General features: G+C 40.5%; 1 protein-coding gene across 1 annotated transcript in view; it reads left to right on the top strand.

Annotated features, from left to right (window-relative positions):
* Positions 1-21483, top strand: part of RYR2 (ryanodine receptor 2) — a 582989-nt gene that overhangs the window by 264350 nt on the left and 297156 nt on the right. Inside the window, exons 26-27 of the mRNA XM_052640524.1 lie at positions 14351-14510; positions 18496-18643. Coding sequence (XP_052496484.1) covers positions 14351-14510; positions 18496-18643 — 308 coding nt within the window. The remainder of the gene's footprint in view (positions 1-14350; positions 14511-18495; positions 18644-21483) is intronic.

Here is a 21483-nt window from a genome sequence, read left to right as displayed (position 1 = left end):
GGCCTGCCAGGCTCCTCTGTCTATGGGATTCTCCAGGCAACAATACTGGAGTGGGTTACTGTGCACTTCTCTAAGCGATCTTCCTGACCCAGGGATCAGACCTGTGTTTTGTGTCTCCTATATTGGTAAGCAGGTTCTTTACCACTAGCACCACCTGGGAAGCCCTCAAGGTATGGTGCTGTAAGATTAAAAACCTTTTCTTTATTTTTTGTGTTTGCTTTTCATGTATTATTTGTGTGAAAATATTATTACAGTACAGTACCATATAGCAATTGTGTTAATTAGATACCTGGGCTAAATTTTTTGGACTTACAAACTCACTCCTAATAGAACTCATTTGTATGTAGGGGGCGGATTGTATAAAAGGAAACAAACAGAAACACTGTAATTAAAGTATTCAATGAATCAAGTGATAAATGTAACAGATAGCATCTGTAGCAGAGCAGACCAAGTAGAAGAAAGAGGAAATGACCTGGAGGATAAGAATAAAGAAATAATGCAATTACTAAAGGAGGGGACACAAGATTAAAAGAGTGATGAAGGCCTATAAAAACTATCATATTCTATCAGAAACACAAATATGTGAATAATTGGGTTTCAGGATAGGAGAGGGAGAAGGAGACAGGGAATTCATTTAAAGAAACTATATTTGAAAGCATCTCAGGCTTGGGGAACGACTTAGACATACAAGTCCATAAAGCTAAAATAATGCCCTATTCAGTTCAGTTCAGTCGCTCAGTCGTGTCCGACTCTTTGCAACCCCATGAATCGCAGCACGCCAGGCCTCCCTGTCCATCACCAATTTCCGGAGTTCACTCAGACTCACGTCCATCGAGTCCGTGATGCCATCCAGCCATCTCATCCTCTGTCGTCCCCTTCTCCTCCGGCCCCCAATCCCTCCCAGCATCAAAGTCTTTTCCAATGAGTCAACTCTTTAGATGAAGTGGCTAAAGTACTGGAGTTTCAGCTTTAGCATCATTCCTTCCAAAGAAATCCCAAGGCTGATCTCCTTCAGAATGGCCTGGTTGGGTCTCCTTGCAGTCCAAGGGACTCTCAAGAGTCTTCTCCAATACCGCAGTTCAAAAGCATCAATTCTTCGGCACTCAGCCTTCTTCACAGTCCAACTCTCACATCCATACATGATCACAGGAAAAACCATAGCCTTGACTAGACGGACCTTAGTCGGCAAAGTAATGGCTCTGCTTTTGAATATGCTATCTAGGTTGGTCATAACTTTCTTCCAAGGAGTAAGCGTCTTTTAATATCAGGGCTGCAATCTTATCTCAATGTAAAAAGACCTTCTCCAAGATGCATTACAGTGAAACTGTCAAAAATCAATGTGAAAGAAATCATCCTACATAAAACTAGGGAGAAAGAAAGTAACCTACAAAGGGATCCCATTAAGCTATTACTTGATTTCTCAACAGAAACTCTATGGGGCAAGGGAGGATGGAATGACATATTCAAAGTGTTGAGAAATAAAAATTGCCAGCCAAGAATACTTTATGCAACAGAGTTGCCTTACAGATATCAAGGAGACATAAAGCCTTTCCCAGACAAAAGCTGAGGGAGTTCACCACCACTAGATGATGGCAACCCACTCCAGTACTCTTGCCTGGCAAATCCTATGGATGGAGGAGCCTGGTAGGCTGCAGTCCATGGGGTTGCTAGGAGTCGGACACGACTGAGCGACTTCACTTTCACTTTTCACTTTCATGCGTTGGAGAAGGAAATGGCAACCCACTCCATTGTTCTTGCCTGGAGAATCCCAGGGATGGGGGAGCCTGGTGGGCTGCCATCTATGGGGTTGCACAGAGTTGCACACGACTGAAGCAACTTAGCAGCAGCAGCAGCAGACCTGCCTTGCAGGAAATGTTGAAAGGAATTCTTCAAGCTGAAATGAAAAGATGCTGATCAGCAACAAGACAACATACAAAAATACACACTACACTGGTATTAGAGAAACAAAGACAATCTGATGCAGAGAAGTATTACGGTGGTGTATCAATTACTTCACTGTAGTACAAAAGTTAAGAAAACAGTAAAAGAATTACGTGTGCTTAGTCTCTTAGGCTTGTACAACTCTTGTGACCCCACAGACTGTAGCCTGCCAGGCTTCTCTGTCCATGGGATTCTCCAGGCCAGAATACTGGAGTGGGTTGCCATTTCCTGCTCCAGCGGATCTTCCTGACCCAGGGATTGAACCCAGGTCTCCTGCATTGCAGTCAGATTCTTTCCGACTGAGCTACAAGGGAAGCCTGTAAAAAGAATTATAGATATTATAAATATGAATCATTAATGAATGCAGGACATAAAAAGAAATAAATTGTATCATCAGTAATATAAAAGAGAGAAGAAAAAGTTGGATCCTTTATAGGTTTGCAAAGATGAGTTGCTATTAGCCTAAAAAGGATTGTGTTATCTGCATGATATTTCATGTAATTTGCAAGGTTACCACAAAAGAAAAACCTAGAATGGATTCACAAAGACCAAGAAAGAGAAAACAAAGCATACTAACATGGAAAATAATTTATGAATGTTGACATAGACAGAAGGAAAAAGAAACAATGGAAATATAAAGTAACCAGAGAGCAATTAATCAGATGGCATTAACATGCCTTTGCATGTCAATAATTACTCTAAATGTAAATGGATTAAATTCACCATTCAAAAAGTATGGGGCAGTTGGATGGATTAAAAAAAAAAGACCTAACTGTACATTGCCAGGAGATCCATTTCAGGTTTAAGAACACATGTAGATTCAAACTGTAGTTAGAATGATGTGCTTCATTCCCGTTTTGAAAATAGGCAATCTGAGTGTTAGTTTTCTTCCCTGATAATACAGATCATCTCTCTAAAAATCTGTGAGGACTTTTATAGAATATGTGATTCATTGTAGTTCTGTTTTCCTTCTTTCTCTTTTTCCTCACCCTCCTCTCTCAACAAACCAGCAGGCAACCGAATACTACAGCACATTATTGTCTATTCTTAATTTTGTAAATCTTGCCACATTTGTTATAAAATGAAACTCTTGACCCACTGCAGAGCTTGATGAGCAGGGTCCAATTGCTGAAGGAATAAAGTAAAACACAACTGAAAAGGAACACATTCCCAAATATTGTGGTTCACAATGTCTACATCCCTGAGTAATTGAGAATTTTTTTAAATCTAAAAGTTTAAATGAAAATGCAGTTCTTATCTGAGTACCAGTGCCTGTTAGTCACACTTTTTGTTAGCACTTATCTGCTGTTAAGTCAACCCCAAATGTAGTAGGTCAGAACCTGGTTGCTTTATATATCACTGGGAAGTAAGAGATAGTGCTGAGTTATGAAAAAGTATATTAGAATTATTTGAGAAGTATTTAAGACTAGTGCTGAATTCCCTCCCTCCTGCACCACAGTCTTACCCTGATGCTGTAAAACCACTATAGTGATGTGAAGTTGAGGTGTAACTGGTATCTCTCAGGCATATTGGGGCAGATACAAGGTTAAAAATGATTTTCTCAGTGTTGATATATGTGTATAAATTTTAAATGACTTTCAGAAATGAATGCTTAGATGGATCCAGAATATGCAGACCCATATTTATACAGTGCATATAGACACAAGCCCACACACAAAATTCAGTCTATAAATATTTACCTAAATGAAAAATAGTGTTACAAATGCAGCTGGATTTTCTTTCCATAAGTATGAGGCACGTGATTGGGAAGAAAGAAATATTTATATACTCTTTTTATTTGTAGTGAGTAGATTTCACAGACCGCAAATTTTAAAATGTGCCAACATGTAATGTTCTTCATTTGTTTTCATTGGACTTAATTTCCTATTTAAACCCAATGGGCCTTGCAGCCAGATTGCAGCTTGTTAGGGAAAACCTAGTCCTAGTCTGTTCAGTGCAAACTCAATTGAAATCACTGTTTTCTGTGTTTATTCTCACCTTAATGTTTTGATTTCAAAGGTCATCTTCTGAAAACAGTCTTTCTCTGCCTCCTTAAAATTGCAGCCTATTTAAAATTGTACTTTCTCTCCTGTCCCCTTTTCTACTTGATTTTTTTCTGATAGTATTTAAATATCATCCAACATACTATTATTTTATGTTTATTTTGCTTACTGCCTTAGTCCTCATCTAAACATAATTATCTATAAAAATAGATTGTTTATCCATATTATTCAATGTTGTATCAGTAGTTCCCAGAACAGGACCTGACACATTCGAGTACAGGATAAATATTTGTTGTTATGTTCGAATTCAAAGTTTACCCCCTTCTTACTCCCAGGACTGTGTATCCTTGGGACATTCACCTGATGGGGAGGAAACACTGGGTCCTTGGGCATTCTCTTTTGAGTTTGCTGTCAGGAACTGAATTACATCAAAGAAAACCAGAGCCAGACAGAAGTTAAAGGCATAAAGACAAATTTTATTCCAGAACTATTACAATAGGGAAAGAGAAACCTCAGTAGTCATACACTGGGTTGGCCAAAAAATTCGGGTTTTTCTGTGAGATATTATGGAAAAACTCAAGTGAATTTTTGGCAAACCCAGTACAACAAAGATAAGTGGGGATTTGTAGACAGGAGCAGAGTTAGGGGTCAGTGGATGGAAAATTACTAAGAGGAAACATCAAGGAAAAGGGGGATTCTGGTAAAACAAAATTTGTACGATTGTTGCTAATGGCAGATCAGAGTGATAGGATGTCAAAGGTGGGGGATGAGGAATGTGATCAGATATCATGAGTGGGGGATTTCCACCAGGCTGACCTAAGCAGGGGTCTTGCTAAGACTGGACTAAGCAAAACAAGGTCAAATCCTACGATCAGAAAGAGGATTCAGAGGAGCTTGAGTCAGGTTTGGTTAAAGGAGATTCTTTATTATTTGTCTGCATTTACCTCTTCTGACCTCTTACTGATTTTGGATGGCCTTTGCCTGCAGCTGCTTGAAGCAGTATTTTGGTTTCCCAGCCAGAGATTAAAGTCAGGTCTCAGTGGTGAGAGCACTGAATTCTAGCCACCAGACCGGTGACCAGTGTGACAGGGTCCCTGACCCATCGGCTTTGTTGAAATGAATCCCCACAAACAGAAAGCAGTGAAACAAAGTGTTTATTAGGAGAAAAAAGGTACATGTGAATATACTCACGGGACAGATTCAGAGAGAGAGCTGTGCCCTCTGGGTAGTTTGAATCACTTTTATGGAGCATTTCTTCGGGGTTTCCTCTAGACCGTCCTCTTGCTTTGCCTGGCTCTCGGTCCATCTGTAGTATTTCTCAGGATCCTCCCGTGTGTGTGTGTGTGTGCTCATCTCTTAGCCAGGATGGATTCTAGTGGGCAAGGTAACATCACTGACTATGGAGTGATAGCCCTTCCTTTTTGATCTCCAAGGAGCCCTTCTGTACATATATAGTCGGGAAGGTCTCCTTGACTTTGAGATTGAGGCAACTGTCGTCTCTTTATCTTTTATCTGGACAGGGCTCAGCACCTCTAAATATCCTCCTGCTCTTGTCCTCATCTTGAAGTATCTGTCCACAGGGGACGAACTCCAGCTACTCAGCTTGGGGTCTGTCTATCTCCTGCCTTATTTTGGGATGCATGTTTTCCCGACTGATCTGGATCTTTCCTCCTCATCTCTTTTGAGTCCTCCAGGTCCTTGCTGGGCTTTCACCACCACTCAGGCCTCTTTTGGAGGCTGGAAACCTAGGAACACTGTCTTCGGCAATTTGAGGACTTCAGTCTCTTGGCAGAGGGAGGAGGGAAAGTTGCCTGGCAGCCTAGTCTTGGTTTGGTGCCAAATCTGTTCTCCTGAATCTGTGCTGCACAGGGGTGTGGGTGTGGGAGATTCTGGAAACGGGCCATTCTCCTGGGTCTAATCTGGTAGGTAAGCCAGACGCTCCCTTGACTGTGGGATCTATCTGGTCTCCATCTGGGCAAGCGGGTGGAGAACGCTGAGTTCCTCTAGTTCTCTCCTCCTCTAGGCTCTGAAACCTTCATCCAGCATATCAGATCCTTTCTCTTTCAATATTCAGAAGTAGAGCTATTCATATCAGAAGGCCTTTCTCCAAATACCGTTGTCTCTGCTATGACTTTTCAAAGCCTAGTCTAAAAACCCGAAAGCCAAGAATGGCTTTTTTGGTCTTTCTTGAAATGATTGTCTCTTGGTTTGTTTCAAAGGGGATATGGAGTACAAGAAGAACTTGGAGTGAAAAAGGGATTAAAGATGGTGGAGGCACAGGGCATGTCATATTACATGTTTATTTAAAAGCAAAATGGAGATTTCCCTGGTGGCCCAAGGGCTAAGCTCCGAGCTCCCAATTCAGGGAGCCTGGGTTCAATCCCTGGTCAGGGAAATAGATCCCACAGCAACTGAGACCCATTGCAGCCAAATCAATTCTGTTCAGTTGCTCAGTCGTGTCTGACTCTTTGCAACCCCACAGACTGCAGCACACCAGACTTCCCTGTCCATTACCAACTCCCAGAGTTTGCTCAAACTCAGGTCCATAGAGTTGGTGATGTCATCCAATCGTCTCATCCTCTGTCCTCCCCTTCTTCTCCTGTCTTCAGTTGTTCCCAGCATCAGGGTCTCTTCCAATGAGTCAGTTCTTTGCATCATGTGGCCAAGGTATTGGAGCTTTGTTTCAGCATCAATCCTTCCAATGAATATTCAGGGTTGATTTCCTTAAGGATTGACTAGCTTGATCTCCTTGCAGTCCAAGGGACTCTCAAGAGTCTTCTCCAACACCACAGTTCAAAAGAATCAATTCTTCAGCACACAGCCTTCTTTATGGTCCAGCTCTCACAGCCATACGTGACTACTGGAAAAACCATAGCTTTGACTAGATGGACCTTTGTAATGTTAAAGTAATGTCTCTGCTTTTTAATATGCTATCTAGGTTTGTCATAGCTTTTCTTCAAACGATCAAGCTTCTTTTAATTTCATGGCTGCAGTCACCATCTGTATTGATTTTGGAGCCCAAGAAAATAAAGTCTGTGACTGTTTCCATTTAGTGGCAACCAAATAAATATGTAAATAAAATTATTTTTTAAAATATATGTAAAGAGAAGAAGTGAAGTAGTAGAAGAAACAGATCACTCCTAATTTCTCAACTGAGATTATTCTTCTGTATTTGTTTTCTGGAGAAGTTTTTTTTTTTTTTTTTAAATATTCTCTGTCTCCTTTCTTTGAGAATGTCAGCCCAGCACCATTTTTAGTAGCTGTACTTCTAGCAAAACTTGCTCTGAATATCTGTGGTGTGCAGTCATCTGAGATTTTCCTATTTGTTCCAAGGTACTTGGAGGACTGATTTGGTTTTGAAATTTACAGCTAACATCCACTGAACTTGGACATAATCTTTTCATGTTTACTGTGCATCTTTCACAATATAATGACTTCCAAGCTTCATTTACTCTGATTCATACTGAACAAGTAAGCTTGAGAGGTGGGAGAGGCTGGAAAAACAGAAAAGGCTTATCCTTAGTGTTTCTGTTATTCTGCCACGTTTTTGTTGCACTACTTTAATTGGCCCTTGAGTGATATTATACTGAACACTTTAAAGGAAAAAACTCATTCAGAATTCCTGCATGGAGAAGAAATGTGGATCAGGTGGGAATGAAGCACAGAATTGAATTGCTGCTTCATATGACCATTCACCCCTGGGGCCAAGTATTATCAGTTGTTTGTTTACATCTTTGATAATTCCATGCAGATGAAACTGGCAGTTTGTCAGTCTTCCCCCACCCCCCACCCTGGTCCCACTCACCAGGCAAAGAAGTTTTTAAAAAGAAATTTTGCTGTAAGGAAACTGATGCTCAGAGAGTTTATGTAACCTGTTAATCTCACTTAAAAAAAAATGTTTATTATATATTACATCCAGTAAAACTAACAGCTAGCAACTACAAAAGAACTTTGATACTTTGAAAATGACCATATTGAATGTATTTGTTTACTACCATATATATTCTTCATAACCTAATTTTGTAAAATGATTGATGGTACTGCATCTTAGAGTATGAAAGTAAAGGAAGTTAAAAACTACAGCTACTAGACAAAAACATGACAGAAGAAAGAGATCTATCGATTGATTCTGGCAGATTTTCCCTGAAAGCTTGGAAAGGTAGGATATATTACATAGATGTCTTTAATATGAGCTAAGTATGTTTTCAGTTCAGTTCAGTCACTCAGTCGTGTGCGACTTTTCGTGAACCCATGAATCGCAGCACACCAGGCCTCCCTGTCCATCACCAACTCCCGGAGTTTATTCAAACTCATGTCCATCAAGTTGGTGATGCCATCCAGCTATCTCATCCTCTGTTGCCCTGTTCTCCTCCTGCCCCCAATCCCTCCCTGCATCAGGGTCTTTTCTAATGAGTCAACTCTTCACATGAGGTAGCCAAAGTATTGGAGTTTCAGCTTTAGCAGCAGTCCTTCCAATGAACATCCAGGACTGATCTCCTTTAGAAGGACTGGTTGGACTCCTTGCAGTCCAAGGGACTCTCAAGAGTCTTCTCCAACACCACAGTTCAAAAGCATCAATTCTTCAGTGCTCAGCTTTCTTCACAGTCCAACTCTCACATCCATACATGACCACTGCAAAAACCATAGCCTTGACTAGACGGACCTTTGTCGGCAAAGTAATGTCTCTGCTTTTGAATATGCTATCTAGGTTAGTCATAACTTTCCTTCCAAGGAGTAAGCGTCTTTTAATTTCATGGCTGCAGTCACCATCTGCAGTGATTTTGGAGCCCCCCAAAATAAAATCTGACACTATTTCCACTGTTTCCTCATCTATTTCCCATGAACTAATGGGACCGGATGCCATGATCTTCGTTTTCTGAATGTTGAGCTTTAAGCCAACTTTTTAACTCTCTTCTTTCACTTTCATCAAGAGGCTTTTAGTTCCTCTTCACTTTCTGCCATAAGGGTGGTGTCATCTGCATATCTGAGGTTATTGATATTTCTCCCGGCAATCTTGATTCCAGCTTGTGCTTCTTCCAGCCCAGCATTTCTCATGATGTACTCTGCATAGAAGTTCAATAAGCAGGGTGACAATATACAGCCTTGACATATTCCTTTTCCTATTTGGAACCAGTCTGTTGTTCCATGTCCAGTTCTAACTGTTGCTTCTTGACCTGCATATAGGTTTCTCCAGAGGCAGGTCAGGTGGTCTGGTATTTCCATCTCTTTCAGGATTTTCCACAGTTTCTTGTGATCCACACAGTCAAAGGCTTTGGCATAGTCAGTAAAGCAGAAGTAGATGTTTTTCTGGAACTCTCTTGCTTTTTCAATGATCCAGCGGATGTTGGCAATTTGATCTCTGGTTCCTCTGCCTTTTCTAAAACCAGCTTGAATATCTGGAAGTTCATGGTTCACGTATTGCTAAAGCCAGGCTTGGAGAATTTTGAGCATTACTTTACTAGCATGTGAGATGAGTGCAATTGTGCGGTAGTTTGAGCATTCTTTGGCATTGCGTTTGTTTGGGATTGGAATGAAAACTGACCTTTTCCAGTCTTGTGGCCACTGCTGAGTTTTCCAAATTTGCTGGCATATTGGGTGCAGCACTTTCACAGCATCATCTTTCAGAATTTGAAATAGCTCAACTGGGATTCAATCACCTCCACTAGCTTTGTTCATAGTGATGCTTTCTAAGGCCTACTTGACTTCACATTCCAAGATGTCTGGCCCTAGGTGAGTGATCACATCATCAATTGATTATCTTGATCGTGAAGATCTTTTTTGTACAGTTCTTCTGTATATTCTTGCCACCTCTTCTTAATATCTTCTGCTGCTGTTAGGTCCATACCATTTCTGTCCTTTATCGAGGCCATTTTTGCATGAAATGTTCCCTTGGTATCTCTAATTTTCTTGAAGGGATCTCTAGTCTTTCACATTCTGTTCTTTTCTTCTATATCATCGTTGCCTTGATCGCTTATCTCTCCTTGCTATTCTTTGGAACTCTGCATTCAGATGCTTTTAGCTTTCCTTTTTCCTTTGCTTTTCACTTCTCTTCTTTTCACAGCTATTTGTAAGGCCTCCTCAGACAGCCATTTTGCTTTTTGGCATTTCTTTTTCTTGGAGGTGGTCTTGATCCCTGTCTGCTGTATAGTGTCATGAAGCTCCATCCATAGTTCATCAGGCACTCTGTCTATAAGATCTAGGCCCTTAAATCTATTTCTCACTTCCACTGTATAATCATAAGGGATTTGATTTAGGTCATACCTGAATGGCCTAGTGGTTTTCCCTACTTTCTTCAATTTCAGTCTGAATTTGGCAATAAGGAGTTCATGATCTGAGCCACAGTCAGCTCCCGGTCTTGTTTTTGCTGACTGTATAGAGCTTCTCCATCTTTGGCTGCAGAGAATACAATCAGTCTGATTTCGGTGTTGACCATCTGGTGATATCCATGTGTAGAGTCTTCTCTTATGTTGTTGGAAGAGGGTGTTTGCTATGACCAGTGTGTTCTCTTGACAAAACTCTAATAGCCTTTGCCCTGCTTTATTCCGTACTCCAAGGCCAAATTTGCCTGTTACTCCAGGTGTTTCTTGACTTCCTACTTTTGCATTCCAGTCCCCTATAATAAAAAGGACATCTTTTTTGGGTGTTAGTTCTAAAAGGTCTTGTAGGTCTTCATAGAACCATTCAACTTCAGCTTCTTCAGCATTACTGGTTGGGGCATAGGCTTGGCTTACTGAGAGATTGAATGGTTTGCCTTGGACAAACAGAGATCGTTATTAGTGTAATTATTAATGACATGCCTTTTCCCTAGTATTTGGGCTGCAAAATTCCATTTCCCAAGAATTGTAGCAATCTTTCCTTTATTTCTTTTAAGTTTCTGGAAATCAATCTGAAACTCTACTTGAAATCATTTAGCTTCCAAGATTGACTTCAATTGCATTTTATTCAAAAGCTTCATTCTTTGTCCTTTTCCAATCACAAAAGGAAAATAGTTTCTATTAGTAGTTGGGTGATCCCTATGTACCTAATTAGATTGTATTAATAAGATGAAATGGGCATGATTTGCTAATGTACACTTACATACTTTTAAAAATCTCACTTTGGTATAGTGATTTTGATTCTTACTTTGTCATGTCCTGTGAATGATTATGTAAATCATTATTGATGCTACTAATAAAAGCATTCATGATGTTATCATTTTTAACATACTGAGTTTAAAGTCTTAATTTCAAAGATATTTGTATTTATTTTTCACTGTAAAAGATGAAGTACAGCAGTGTGGAAATAAGGTTCAGGTGAAGTGGGAATTAATAACTTTAATTTGAATGGGATTCTTTGCCATTTTAAAGAACTACTTGAAACCTTACATTCTTTCTTACACAAGACTATGAAGGAAAGCTGGCAGAATGAATTGTAGTCTGCTTCTGAAAATGAATGTGAACTAATTATTGGGTCATTTCATATCAGTAGGTGCAAACGAGTCTCCATAGGCTTTCATTGTGATTGCAAACTAAAGCAACTGTAATAGATATCCTATATAGTGAGAGAAAATGTAGAAAGTAAAGAGAAATGCTTATGCCGGAATTATGGCATCTGCACGCAGTATACGTCATACTGGTCTACAGACGTACAATAGAGTGTGTGGTTCTACTCTAGACTAGTAGAATGTATCTGTGAGTTTTTATAGAAAATACCCTTCAAAAATTCCTCTCCCGTTGACATTGCTGACAAGTCTACTGTTAGAATTGATCACAAGAGAAGTATCTTTCCTCTTTTTAGAAAACACATATCACTCACTCAGGTGGCATAGGCTGTAATCAATTCTTCACAGAGTACCTTCAAAACTTGACCATGTCTGTTACAGCTAGGAGGGATCAGGACGATGGGAAAATTAGAGAAGAAAGAGAATTATGTGCTGGGTGATATTGGGGAAATTCAGGAGAGAGGGGTGAGCAACAGAAGTGGGAAGGGGTTGAGTACAAAAGACCAAGTTCTTTATCATTGCCCCCAACTCTTCTTCCAGCAAATAATGTTAAACTTGGAAATTAGATGATGCTGGGCTTGGTCACCTCTTGGTACATTTGAAATATATTGAGTGCTTTCTTAAAATATTTTCCAAGTAAGAACTTGAATATAGACTGTGCTTACAGTTTACACATTTGTCCTGTTAAATGTACAGATTCTATAAAAGACAGTGATTTGTGTGAGTGATTAAAAAGTCCCATGTGGCTTCTTTATAGAAAAATAAAATGTATTGTTAATTACCCAAACATGCAGAGTTCTGATTTAAAACAGAACAAAATTTCACGCCAATAAATTCAACTCTGAATGTAAATGAAGTGACATAAGGTAGTAATTAGCCACAACTTTTGCAATTGCCAGACCAATCTGATCTACTTAAACAAAACAAAATGTTCTTTAAGAGTTCTGCCTATAGATAAATCTTTTATACAATGCAAGATGTCTTATAATGAAGTAGAAGTTATTTAAGGTAAAGTCAACTTTATTCAACCTTAAACTATTTATTTCTGTCATACACAGATTAAATCAGCAGATTTTTATTGAATATCTGCCACATATCAGGCACTATCTTAGGTTTTCTCCCTGATATTAAGGAGCTTCCCTTTTAATTTGGCTAGCCATAAGCCAGAATGATTAGAAGAATAAAAATTATTTATAGTTTATGTTAGACCATTTTCTCATGTTCTGGACATTTTTTTTAACTTAGTGTAATCATCTGGCAAATTTTCTTTACTTTGTTTGCACCAAAGGAAAATTTTTGAGATGAAGATGTGTATCTCTTTATATTCATTTTGTACATAAAGTGAGTCCTTTTGAAAACTATAGATTGAAAGGCTGTTCTCTGCCAGGCACTCTTCTAAGTATAATGATAATTAGAAAAATGGATCAGAAGCAGATCCTGACCCGAAGGCATAGTTGATGGTAGGGGACAGAACAGTGACCGAGAATGAAACAGAACCAGCTGTACAGTAGGCTTTGTGCCAGTCTCTCTAATAGATGAGACAGATCTGTGTGTGTGTGTGTGTGTGTGTGTGTGTGTGTGTGTTTGTAGTGTAGCAGTCATATCGCCCTAATATGTGTGTGTGTAAAATGTTATATTTTCTTTCTTTTTAAAATTTTATTTGTTTATTTATTTAGTTTTGGCTGCATGGGCTGAAGGGCACATGGGCCTCAGTAGCTGGGGCTCGCAGGCTCTAAAGCATAGGCTCAGTAGCTGTGGCAAACGGGCTTAGTTGCCCTGCGATCCTCCCAGAACAGGGATGGAACCTGTATCTCGCATTGGCAGGCGGATTCTTAATGACTGGACCATGAGGGAAGTCTGAAAATTTTTATATTTTCAATTTTCTATTTCTCCCCCCAAATTAAAAATTATACTTGTCTTAATACCTTTCTTCTCTAGCTCAAAGTGTGGAATAGCCTCTGGTACGCATTCCCTAAAATCCAGGCCTTCATCATATTTTAGATGATTACATGCCTGGTATTTTCTAGTCTCTGTCTTATCTAGAGGCTTCCTAAAATTATGTAACTTGGAATGGGAATAGAAAAATAATGTATGAATGTGTTAGAAATCCCCTGTAGAATAATGGACAGCTTGTATCTGAAAGGATAGACAGATTTCTGAAATAAATATTAAACATGAATATAAGATATAAATGTTGAAACCTGAGGACTTAACAGAAAGAGAAATTCATTAAATATTTTAATTACTGATATTTGGATTTATGCTATACCAAAGCATCAACTGTTTGGGACACAAACAATGATAAATACTTCTCAAATTTGAGAGAGAGGTGTTACTTCATTCCTGTTTTAGTGATGTAAAAATGAAAACGTGAAGATCACGTGGCTTTTCCACCTGATGAGTTTTTAGTTTAAGTGAAAGGGGTCCATGCTTGCTGACCAGGCACATCACCACGGGTCACCACTGTGGGCTGTGCGGTGCTTAGTTGCTCAGTCATATCTGACTCTTTGCAACCCCATGGACTGTAGCCCTCCAGGTTTCACTGTTCATGGGGATTCTCCAGGCAAGAATACTGGAGTGGGTTGCCGTGCCCTCCTCCAGTGGATCATGCCAACACAGGGATCGAACCCATGTCTCCCACATTGCAGGTGGATTCTTTACCATCTGAACCACCAGGAAAGCCCAAGAATACTGGAGTGGGTAGCCTTTCCCTTCTGCAGGAGATCTTCCCAACCCAGGAATTGAACCGATGTCTCCTGCATTGCAGGTGGATTCTTTACCAGCTGAGCTACCAGGGAAGCCCACTGTGGTCTATGGAACAATAAAAATTAGAAACAATTGGAGTTAAAAGATTAATAGAGGAATTTATCAACCTTGATTTTTTTTGGACAGGCCTATTGTATATGTCTTTGGCTTTGCTTTGTAGTTACCAACTGACAAGCGGATACAAGCCTGCCCCGATGGACCTGAGCTTTATCAAACTCACCCCGTCTCAGGAGGCTATGGTGGACAAGTTGGCGGAAAACGCTCATAACGTGTGGGCTCGGGATCGAATTCGACAGGGCTGGACCTACGGCATCCAACAGGTATGTGGGACCTTTGCTCTACAGCACATGCTCTGAGATTGACTTAAAGTGGGGACTATTATGATTTGTAACAAAAGAGATTAAATAATGACTATATTGAAACTTACATCATATAGATATCTTTAATGTACATATGCATTGAAACACTTGTTTATTGCTGGACTCAAGAAGTCAGACCTCCTCAAGTCTGGTTTTTATCATGAGGCACCCAGTGAATGTTTCCAGACCAATGATTTATAATGTGGTTTTATGACATTTCTCTGAGATTGTTTTTTAGGACAAGTATGTAAAATATGATAATATCAAGATAAATTAATAATAAAAGAGGTCCATAATTTCACATTTAACGCCTCAGATGAATTTCATAATCCAGATTTTTTGAATGGTGGTAAAATGAGGTTGTTCCATAGTGGCCTCAGCAGAGCAGCGGACTATGTATAAATTATTCTTTGTTCAGCAATGTAGACTCTTTAGCAGTGTAGCAGTGTAGCTTAGTTTCGGATAGGCAATGGCACCGCACTCCAGTACTCTTGTCTGGAAAATCCTATAGACGGAGGAGCCTGGTAGGCTGCAGTCCATGGGGTTGCTAAGAATTGGATACGACTGAGTGACTTCACTTTCACTTTTCACTTTCATGCATTGGAGAAGGGAATGGCAGCCCACTCCAGTGTTCTTGCCTGGAGAATCCCAGGGACAACGGAGCCTGGTGAGCTGCCATTTATGCGGTCGCACAAGAGTCAGACACGACTAAAGTGATTTAACAGCAGTGTAGCTTAGTTTAAAAAAAAATTTCTTTTTCTAGATTTCAGAATCATGGATCTCTATTTTTAAAAAATTTTTTTAAATTTTATTTGTGGCTGCTCTGGGACTTTGCCGCTGTGCCTGGGCTTTCGATGCTTATGATGAGCGGGTGCTGTCCTCCAGTTGCAGTGCGCAAGCTTCTCACTGCCGTGACTTCTTTTGTCGTGGACTATTCTGCTCTAGAGGCGCAGACTCCAGCGGTTGTGATGTGCAGGCTTAGTTGTCTTGTGGCATGTGGGATCTTCCCAGACCAGGGATCAAACCCATGTTCCCTGCACTGGCATGCACATTCTTAACCGCCAACCCACCAGGCAAGTCCATGGATCTCTATTAATGGTCACACTCGTGAGAATAACTAACAGTCCCTGGGTCTGTATGGGGATAGCAAAACAGAGCAAACTTTAGCCTGTCTCTTAGTGACTGTGTGACCTTGGAGTGGCTACTTAAATTCTCTCTGTGCCACTGTTTCCTCACTAAATTATTGAATTTCAGGCAAGAACACTGGAGTGGGTTGCCATTTCCTTCTCCAGTGCATGAAAGTGAAAAGTGAAGTCACTCAGTCATGTCCGGCCCTTAGCGACCCCCTGGACTGCAGCCTACCAGGCTCCTCCGCCCACGGGATTTTCCAGGCAAGAGTACTGGAGTGGGGTGCCATTGCCTTCTTTGGAGAAAGGCTTAGCACCTAACAAATAGTACAGAAAACTATTATTATTAAATGGCAGTCACTATGTCTAGAGTTTTATGTGTGTTTTCTTAGAACAATTCCATGAAGGATGAACAATTTTTATTTGCCATTCACATATGTTACACAGGGAACTTGAAAGCAGTTTGTCTAGTGCTACTCAGGTGGCAGAACCAAGCTGGGAATCAATCCTTTTGCCTCCAGAGCTCAGATTCTCCTCTTCTTGTCACAGTGCTTCTTGGCAGCTCATGGTGGGCAGTACCTCTACTTAAAGCTTTTCAGGACTAAACTGGATTGTTACTTAACAGGATAAAGACTAAATGTTGATCTGATATTTCCAAAATTCTTCTTAGCCCACAACTTTTGTCATTTCACAGGCTAAGGAAAACTGCATCGCCTTGATTTACTTCATAAAATAAGCTATTCTTGTATTGAATTCAAGTTGTTGTAACTGAGGAGATTCAATACTCAGCCGGCTTCGGCACTGTGTGTTCGTGTGTGTGTGTGTGTGTGTGTGTGCATGCATGCGTGCGTGCGTGCGTGTGTGCGTGCGAACCTCAGCCATATGTCACAGGGGGATTGGGGGGTCCTCACTGTTTTTTTGCCAAAGGAGTACTCCCTTGCCTTGCAGACCACATGAGTCTGTGGGACAAACCAGGACCCCTCTGTTCCCCATCTCTTCCTTGTGCAGGTGGATCTTCCTTGTAAAAGCACTGAGTTCTGTCTGAGTTGGCCAAAGCTCTCTTTGGAACTTTCTCCACCCTTTCTCCCAGCTTCCACCCCATTCCCCACTGACAGAACACAGTTTTGTTGGGTTATCTGAATGAGCATTGTCTTTAATTTTTCATCACCCTCTATTTAAAATAATCTGGTTCAGCATGGGATTGTAAACTCTTTGAGAGCAGGCGTTTGCTTGAATTTCTTCTGTGTTTCCAGCACACTAGATTTCAAGCACTCATGTGCATGGAAACCCCTGGAGCAGCTTCTTTGTATAATCAGATCCCCAGAACACCATGTCCAGAAAGTGCGATTCATCAGAGGCCTGTTAATTTTTCCCTAGGAAAAGCTGGGGGGCAGCAACCATTTTGAAAGGGAGGGGTGCTGGGTAATATGGTGTAAAGCTGTTTATGGTGCTTATTTTTTGGGGGGTGGCTTTAGAGTGGCATTACCCAGTAAGCAACCCAGATGATTTGAACCCTGGTCTAAATGGTCAGGTAGTCAGTATAAGGTATTTACTGCAGATTTTCTAGAGAAGGGGAAGAAGAAATTGAGAAATAGTTTTCCTTGTTTCTCCCCGGCCAGAACAAATGCTGTCTACCAAATAGCTTATATTTTTTGGAGAATGTTTGGGAATATATACAGCCTCCAGATTGCTCTTCATGCTAAGATAAATTGAGATTGAATATGCCTCCTGGTGGAGACGGCAATGGTGCCCCACTTCAGTACTCTTGTTTGGAAAATCCCATGGATGATGAAGCCTGGTGGGCTGCAGTCTATGGGGTCGCTAAGACTCGGACATGACTGAGCGACCTGACTTTCACTTTTCACTTTCATGCATTGAAGAAGGAAATGGCAACCCACTCCAGTGTTCTTGCCTGGAGAAGCCCAGGGACGAGGGAGCCTGGTAGGCTGCCGTCTATGGGGTTGCACAGAGTCGGACACGACTGAAGCAACTTAGCAGCAGCATGCCTCCTGGAATATGGAAAGTTTGATAAAATCTGCAGCAGTGAATGAATTCAAAGAAGTAATTTCTTAAGTGTTAGAAAGACTTGCCGTCTTGGGGCATCTCCACTGCCCAGATTTTGTATTTACTTCTTAAATTATGTATCCTTTTGTTAAGATGGTAAGATAGCCTGTCTTCTTGCTTGGTCCCTGCCATTTTAATCATGCTTTGAACTTGGAGCCTCTTTTATAAAAGACAAATTGTGAGGTTTGCAGTTCTTTTAATACTCCCGCTACTCTCAGGTTCACCAGTTGATGGAGTCAGAATATTATTTTTTTAAGCTATTTATGGTCATGAGGTGGCCATCCACACACTGACTTTTCTCTGAGGAAGGGACAGCAGCCTTGTGTTGTACATTGACTTAAAAGTCAGAGAGATGATGGTTTCTAATTAGGCTCTTTTTGTAACAAAGACCTGTCGGTCAACTTGGCAAGGAAATGGTAGGTTCTCTTAAGTTAGCCCGTTGCCTTTCGATCTTGACAGGTGGATGATGGTTATTGAGATCATTAAAGTTGGCTTCTGTTATTGCTGTTATTTTTACCTTTTCTTTTCATGGAGAGAGCCTAATTTACATTGATCAGTGACTTACTTGATAGATTCTTCATACTGGGAGTATTTCACTAACTCCTCCAACCTGGAAAGACAAAGGGAAAGTAGAAGGCACAGTATCTACCTTCAGACACTTTGTATTTTGATGTATTTGGTGGCTGTGTCATTCCCAAATGCTGTTGCTTGTCCTTTGATGATCATATACCTTATTTTTTTTTTCCTTCCTGTAGGATGTAAAGAACAGAAGAAACCCTCGGCTTGTTCCCTATGCCCTTCTAGATGACCGAACTAAGAAATCCAATAAGGATAGCCTCCGTGAGGCTGTACGCACACTGCTGGGATATGGCTACAACCTGGAGGCACCTGATCAAGATCATGGTATTTCCATTTCACTTTCTTCCCTTCTCATTGCAAAATCACATTGTAAATTCTTTAAAGCCAAATGCATGAATAAAAGGGAGTGTGAGATAAGAGTCCTTTATTTGAAATATGTGACTCAGGCCAGGAGTTTAGGGAACTTTTGTCCTGAAGGACACTTAAAGGACTAGGTCATCTCTCAGCAGAGGGACTCAAGACCTTGGTGATTCTGCAGAGGGGGAGAAATGAGTTTACCTTCTCGAAGAGTCTGAGGATACCGTTAATTCTGTGATTCTGATATTGCCCCTCAATCCCACTCACCTCACCAGCTCTCTTTCAGAAGAGCTGATTTTAGTTGTTGATGGGAGAACAGTAAGTCCTCTGCATGTGAATCCTCAAGTTGCGAACTTTCAAAGTTGCGAATGTGGGTTCACATGTCCAATCATGTCAGGCACGAGTGACCCTGCAGCTTGCCCTCCGTCTCCTATTACTGACGGTCCTTCAGCTCCAGCATTTCCACCTGCTCTCCCTCCCTGAGCAGTAACTCTCCTTGCCTGTTCGCTTGATGCCAACCCCTATATCCAGCTGTTGTACTGCACTACTGTACTTTTCAAAGTTCTGTAACGTAAGGGTAAAAATCTTCTCTTTATTTTGTGTTTATTTTTATATATTATTTGTGTGAAAAGTATTCTAAACCTATTACAATACTATATAGCTGACTGTGTTACTTAAGCGCCTAGGCTAATTTTGTGGAACTTATGAACAAATTAAACTTGTCAAGATGTTTTCAGAATGGAGCTCATTCATATGTGGGGAACTTACTGTAAATCTAGGATGATGAGCTAGTGTTTTCTAAATCTTCATTATTTAGACTCTCACATTTAGGCCATAGTAATTAGCACAATATTTTGCTTTAAGGAAAACACTCTAGAACAGACACTCAATAAATGTGTTGAATATATGGATTTTTAAAGGGTTTATGAAGAACACATTTCCTTTGAATAATACCTTTTAAGAATATGGCTTAAGATAGTCAACCCCTTAATCATTTGCTCCTGTGGTTTAAGTTGTGTTAACATCCATGTTTTAAAATTGCCAAAAATGACATGAGTTGTACGTTTCATTGCAGTGCCTATATTTCTTGGTAGAAAACTCTTAAGATCTATGCCAAATATTCTCTAATGACTAATGTTTTTAGTGCATTATCTCTGCATAGAAATTCAACCTTAAATAGTAATGATTGCTAATATTTATATAATGTTACTATGTGTAACAAGGGAATATTTATACATGGTTATCGTGTGTCACTGTTCCGTTGCCCAGGCATGTCCGACTCTCTGACTGCGTGGACTGCAGCACACCAGGCCTCCCTGTCACTCACCATCTCCCAGTGTTTGTCCAAGTTCAGTGATGATGCCATCCAGCCATCTCATCCTCTGATGGCTCTTCTCCTTCTGCCCTCAATCTTTCCCAGTATCAGGGACTTTTCCAAAGAGTCAGCTGTTTGCATCAGGTGACCAAAATACTGGAGCATCAGCTTCAGCATCAGTCTTTCCAATGAGTATTCAGGGTTGATTTCCCTTACAATTGACTGGTTTGATCACCTTGCTGTCCAATGGATTCTCAGGAGTCTTCTCCAGCACCATAGTTTGAAGGTGTCGATTCTTTGGCACTCTGCCTTTTTTATACTCCAGCTCTCAGAACTGTATGTGAACACTGGGAAGACCATAGCCTTGATTCTATGGACTTTTGTTGGCAGAGTAATGTCTCTGCTTTACAACACACTGTCTACGTTTGTCATAGCTTTTCTGCCGAGAAGCAATCGTCTCCTGATTTCATGGCTGCAGTCCCATCCACAGTGGTTTTAGAGCCCAAAAAGAGGAAATCTGTCACTACTTCCACCTTTCCCCTTTTCCCCTCTATTTGCCATGAAGTAATGGGTCTGGATACCATCTTCTTAGTTTTCTTAATATTTAGTTTTAAGCCATCTCTTTCACGGTCCTCCTTCACCCTCATCTAGAGGCTCTTTAGTTCCTCTTCTCTTTCTACCATTAAAAGTATCATCTGCATATCTGAGGTTCTTGACATTTCTCCTAGCAATCTTGATTCCAGCTTGTTATTCATCCAGCTTGGTGTTTCACATGATGTACTCTGCATATAAGTTAAATAAGCAGGGTGATGATATACAGCCTTGATGTACTCCTTTTGCAATTTGGAACCAATCTGTTGTTCTATGTCCAGTTCTAACTGTTGCTTCTTGTCTCCTATACAGGCTTCTTAAGAGATAGGTAAGGTGGTCTGGTATTCCCATTCTTTTAAGAATTTTCCAGTTTGTTGTGATCCACCCAAAGGCTTTATTATAGTTAATGAAGCAGAAGTAGAATTTTTTTGGAATTCCCTTGGTTATTTTATGGTTCAGCGGATGTTGGCAATTTGATCTCTGGTTCCTCTGCCTTTTCTCAATCCAGCTTATACATCTGGAAGTTCTCAGTTCATGAGCTTCTGAAACCTAGCCTGAAGGATTTTGAGCATGACCTTGCTAGCATGTGAAATAAGTTCAATTGTGTGGTAGTGTGAACATCCTTTGTCATTGCCTTTCTTTGCGACTGGAATGAAAACTGACCTTTTCCAGTCCCGTGGCCACTACTGAGTTTTCCAAATTTGCTGGCGTATTGGAATGCAGCACTTTAACAGCATTATCTTTTAGGATTTGAAATAGCTCAGCTGGAATTCCATCCTCCACTAGCTTTATTTGTAGTAATGCTTCTCGTAAGGCCCACTTGACCTCACACTCCAAGATGTCTGGCTCTAGGTGAGTGACCACACCATTGTGGTTATCTAGATCTTTACGACACTTTTTT

The sequence above is a fragment of the Budorcas taxicolor genome, chromosome 5 (genome assembly GCF_023091745.1).
Source record: "Budorcas taxicolor isolate Tak-1 chromosome 5, Takin1.1, whole genome shotgun sequence".
NCBI lineage: Eukaryota > Metazoa > Chordata > Mammalia > Artiodactyla > Bovidae > Budorcas > Budorcas taxicolor.
Note: the sequence above shows the minus strand (reverse complement) of the source record. Positions and strands in the feature narration are given on the sequence as shown.